This window comes from Humulus lupulus, chromosome 2, assembly GCF_963169125.1.
Source record: "Humulus lupulus chromosome 2, drHumLupu1.1, whole genome shotgun sequence".
Lineage (NCBI taxonomy): Eukaryota > Viridiplantae > Streptophyta > Magnoliopsida > Rosales > Cannabaceae > Humulus > Humulus lupulus.
The window spans coordinates 101,256,653-101,261,954 of record NC_084794.1 but is presented as its reverse complement, the minus strand read 5'-3'; the positions used below and the strand labels follow the sequence as shown (position 1 = coordinate 101,261,954).

General features: G+C 38.8%; 1 protein-coding gene across 1 annotated transcript; it reads left to right on the top strand.

Moving 5' to 3' along the window:
* Window positions 1–2,514: 2,514 nt before the first annotated feature.
* On the top strand, window positions 2,515–4,717 carry LOC133814575 (uncharacterized). Its single transcript, XM_062247518.1, has 4 exons — window positions 2,515–3,731; window positions 3,825–4,088; window positions 4,482–4,503; window positions 4,592–4,717. Exons 1-4 carry the CDS (start codon window positions 2,515–2,517, stop codon window positions 4,715–4,717), a joined length of 1,629 nt encoding a protein of 542 aa, XP_062103502.1.
* Window positions 4,718–5,302: the final 585 nt, after the last annotated feature.

Below are 5,302 nucleotides of genomic sequence, written 5' to 3'. Positions count from 1 at the left end.
TCAAGTTAGGGTTAAAAGATTTTGATCATAAACGGTTAATTTCCATTAAAATAGACGTTTAGTACATGGGATCCCAAAAACAAGGCTTAAGAGACAATTTACAACTTGCAACATGTTTTATACAACCAAAAGCCACTCTAATGGCAAAACACAAATTTTAAGGCTGTGTCCCTGTACTTTCCCTCGGCCGTGGCAGATGAGCGGCTGACAATGTACACCTCGCTCATAGAGCTCTCCAAATCATGGTTGGTCCAAATTCCCCTTGCCTTTACCTGCACCACGTAGCACCTGTGAGCCAAGTCCTATCAAGAAAACTATAAACAACAAATACATATACAGTAGTAGCATCTAATCAATCTCCATACAACCATTCATAAATTCAACATGGTATAAGCATCAATCTAATAACATTAAACAAATATTTCTAAGAATATATTTTAACCAGTAATACAAGTGTTTAGGGTCGGCGCCCCTTAGGTCGAGCCCTCTGTTTAATCAGCTGACCCTGACTCACAGTGGCCGAGCTGCGTCCAGTGCGCTAACCGTCAGCCCTGGATCCCTTAGGTCATACTTTCACACTTCGCATACTAATAATACAATTACACAACACATTTATCCAGATACAGAGAATCTCAGTCCCAACACAACCATACAAGGGTGCAGTTTTCTTACTTCCAATCCCGAGCAAGAGATACAGAACAGTCTCAAGCACGATCCTCAGTCTTGAGCCTTGGCGCTAAACCTAGTCACAATGTCAATGGGTGATCATCAATTTCTAAGTCAAATAAACACTTAGAAAACAATAACTAGCCTCCGGGACCTCGATTTTTACTAAACCGAGTAGTAGAAATCATCCCAAGCGCTTAGGTTCGAACCCCCGAGCCTTCCTAATCCTGAAAACCAACCTAGGCTGAAATTCCCTAGGCGGACTGCGACCTGGCCCTAAGGGTCGCAATGCGCCCCCAAGATAGAGACAACCCCCATGCCTCAGGGGGGAGGCGGGCCGCGACTTGCCCCCTTGGGTCGTGGCACACCCTTAAAACAAAGGGCCCTCCTAGGGCATTTTGGGCATGCGGGCCGCGGCGCCCATGAGCTGGGTCACGGCGCGCCCCACGAACCCAGAATTTTATGGGTTTTCTCCTCATCCTTCTCAGCCAAAAACCAGAAAAATTCAACCAAACCTTCAGCCAAACTCAGAACTAAACCCATAATTCTTATCCCCACAACCTAAACATCCTATCTAATCTTATAAGAAATCCTTATCCTCCCTAACACCAAAAATCAGTTATCAAATTCACACTCATGCAAACTCAACCCTTTAACATAAACTCAGCAGAACTAGAGAATCTACTGGAATTCTTACCTCAAATTGCAGCCTAGTTTCCCAAGCAGTACATTTGAATGAACACAACTTAATCCTTAGGTTCCCACAACTGAATTCCCTGGTTCAAATCTTTAATTCATCAAGATTTCCTCAAGCTTAAGAGAGGGAGGGAGAAAATCGTGAGTAAGAGGGTGTGAGACTGCACTGAAAGGTTCTACTACTTTTTGGTTACCCCTTACACACTTACAGTGTATAAAGCTTGTAAGTGTCTTACTTTGTGTATTTTTTATTTTGGCAATTTTATGATTCATCTGTTACTTTTCCAGTTGCATCTGTATTTTGTAATTTGACAGTATTTCGGTTCATCTGTTATTTTGCCAGTTGCATCTGGAAATTTGATATTGTCACAATATTTTTCTATTGCTTACGTGGTTTGGTTTGATGTGTCTGTTATGTTTAATTGACTGTGATTTAGGTTTCGAGTTTTTGGGTGTGCTGTGCTAATTAGTTTTCTAACGATTTTCTGTTTTTAGGGTGTCTGGATATTTTGAGTTAGTTAGAACTCAAATCTGGTAGTTTTTGTCAACCTTAGCTCTGCTAGGTTTTGTTTTGTGTGGGTTTTTCTTTGTTGTTTCTTTTACAGGTTGAAGAACTTCATTCTTGGAAGGATGTTCATCCATGGCTGGTAGTGATGTTCTTTAGGCGAAGTATTGGAAGAAAGTTAGATTTGCAAAAAGTTCAAGTGTAAAGATTCAAATAGATCAAGCTAAGGAATTTTGCAAGAGAGACAAGTATAGATGATTTACTGTTATTGTTGTAAAATTAGAGATACTGTGTAGAACTTGCATTTTATATCTTAGTGGAATTCTTTTTCTGGACTAGGTCCCAAGGATTAGCCATTACTTTGAGTATTGGTGAACCTTGTAAAAATTGCTTGGTGTGATTCATTTACTTATTCTTTGTCATTTCTTTAAATCTTGTTTTACTTCTTCAATAAACTCAATACTTAGGTAGTAAACCACTTTCATTTGGTATCAGAGCACTCTGTAATATTTGATTACTGTTTCCTGGTTGTTTCGGTTTGTGTGATTTGATTGCCTTTGTATTTTTTTTGTTTCGTTGATCCATCTTACCCTCTCCTAGTGTCATCTACGAGAGCTTTGTGTGTAACTTTTGTTGTGTTGACAGTCATGGATATGTTTAGAGAAGGTGGATCTACCACCAGACCTCCCATGCTTGAGGGGGCTAACTATCCTTATTGGAAAACAAAGATGAAAGCATATCTTAAATCTGTAGACGAACGGGTTTGGATGGCTGTTTCTGAGGGTTGGACACCCCCAACGGAGATTGTTGGAAATGTTGATATTACTAAGGCTGCGAGCAAGTGGACGACTGATGAAATTGAAAAGGCAAACTTTAATTCTAAAGCTCTCAATGCCATTTTCAATGTTGTTTCCACTAATCATATGAAAGTGGTTGCTAATTGTGAGATTGCTAAGGAAGCATGGGATAAGTTGAAGACAAAGAATGAGGGTACTTCGGCTGTCAAGAAGTCAAGACTGAGATCGTTGGCTAGAGAATTCAAAAATCTAACCATGGATGAAGAAGATTTTATTGCTGATTTTCATGCAAAGTTGTGTGATATTTCTAATGAGTCTTATGCTCTAGGAGAGACTTACTCAAACGAAAAGCTTGTAAGGAAGGTTCTTGGGTCTCTTCCGAGGAGATTCAAAGCCAAACTCACATCTATTGAGGAAGTGCATGGTGTTGAAGATATGGACCTGGATGAACTGATTGGTTCTCTACAGAATTATGAATTAACCCTCAAAAGATGGAATAAGGGAAAGAAAGTGAAAGACAAGGAAACTGAGAAGAATGGAGGTAGCTTGGCTTTTGTTTTAAAAGAAACTCGTGACCAAGAAGGAGAAATGTTTGATACTTTAATAGAAGAGAAAGTTGCTCTCCTAACTAGGAATTATGCAAAGTTCTTAAGAAAGAATATGAGGAAGAATACATTTAACAAAAAAGAAAATATCTTCAAGAAGAACTTTCCTACTAATAAGAAAACAAGTGAGATTCAAGACAAAAATAATAGGGGGATTCAGTGTAGAGAATGTGATGGGTTTGGACACATTCAGGCTGAATGTGCTAACACTCAGAAAAAGAAGAAGGCCCTTGTTACAACCTGTAGTGACAGTGAAGAAGATAAAGATGGGAGTTGCAGTGAGATTTCTGATCATGAGAAAAATGTTATTGCTTTTGTGGCCAAAGAAGAGGCAGTTGAAAATGAAGCTAGGGATAATGAGAGCAGTTGCTCTGAATCTGACAGTCTTGATCAGCAAATTGCTTATGAGCAAATGTATCCTCTTTTGAAGGGTTTAGCTCCTGCCTCATGGAAGTACAAGTTGTTTGAAATGCTTTACTCTCAGCAATCCGAATTGGATAGTCTCAAGAGTTAAGTTCTGCAATCTCAGTAGTGTTCCAAAGCTTTTGAATGCAGGGTTTTGTCTCAGTTGGCTGGTTTTCGACAGATTCTTCAGTCTCAATCTCCGTCTGCTGTTCAGGGGGATGGTTCATTGCCTCAGTCTGATCACTCTCCCTCACCATCCCAGGGGGAGTTGTCTCCTCATGTTTCTGATAAGGTTCCAGATACTGTCCAGGGGGAGTTTTGTACTGCTAATGATGGATCCCTTGTCTTAGCTTCTGCTCCTTCATCTTCTCCTCCGCAAAAGCTCATGCGTGGCAGACTTCATCGTTTGACTCAGTAGTTTTTGTTTATGATCATTGAGGGGGAGATATGGGTGTTTTATGGGTGTTGTGTTAAATTTTCGTTTATTTTGTTGTTTTGTTTTGCACTGATCATAAATTGCCAAGGGGGAGATTGTAAGTGTCTTACTTTGTGTATTTTGTATTTTGGCAATTTTATGATTCATCTGTTACTTTTTCAGTTGCATCTGTATTTTGTAATTTGACAGTATTTCGGTTCATCTGTTATTTTTCCAGTTGCATCTGGAAATTTGATATTGTCATAATATTTTTTTTGTTGCTTATGTGGCTTGGTTTGATGTGTCTGTTATGTTTAATTGACTGTGATTTTAGGTTTCGAGTTTTTGGGTGTGCTGTGCTAATTAGTTTTCTAACGATTTTCTGTTTTTAGGGTGTCTGGGTATTTTGAGTTGGTTAGAACTCAGATCTGGTAGCTTTTGTCAACCTTAGCTCTGCTAGGTTTTGTTTTGTGTGGGTTTTTCTTTGTTGTTTCTTTTACAGGTTGAAGAACTTCATTCTTGGAAGGATGTTCATCCATGGCTGGTAGTGATGTTCTTCAGGCGAAGTATTGGAAGAAAGTTAGATCTGCAAAAGTTCAAGTGTAAAGATTCAAATAGATCAAGCTAAGGAATTTTGCAAGAGAGACAAGTATAGATGATTTACTGTTATTGTTGTAAAATCAGAGATACTGTGTAGAACTTGCATTTTATATCTTAGTGGAATTCTTTTTCTGGACTAGGTCCCAAGGATTAGCCATTACTTTGAGTAGTGGTGAACCTTGTAAAAATTGCTTGGTGTGATTCATTTACTTATTCTTTGTCATTTCTTTAAATCTTGTTTTACTTCTTCAATAAACTCAATACTTAGGTAGTAAATCACTTTCAAAGCTTAATTTGAAATGACCAAACTGCCCCCTTATTACCAACCTAGTCCTTAAATTACCCCCAAGGGTAGAATGGTCATTTCTCCCCGATTCCCGCTAATTCCTCAAGTGTTCCTAGCATTTATCAAGTAATCCCATCATGTCCAAATAATTATCAAATACTCACTCAATATCTAATAAATCCAAAAATATTCTCTAAATTCCAAAAATTTCCCCAAGCTCCCCGATTCGGGTATTTAAACCCCGCTGTGACTATTTCGCCTTTCCGCTCACTAGGACCGTCTCGAGCCATATACTGCAAATATATCCACATAATAATGTGGTCTCAA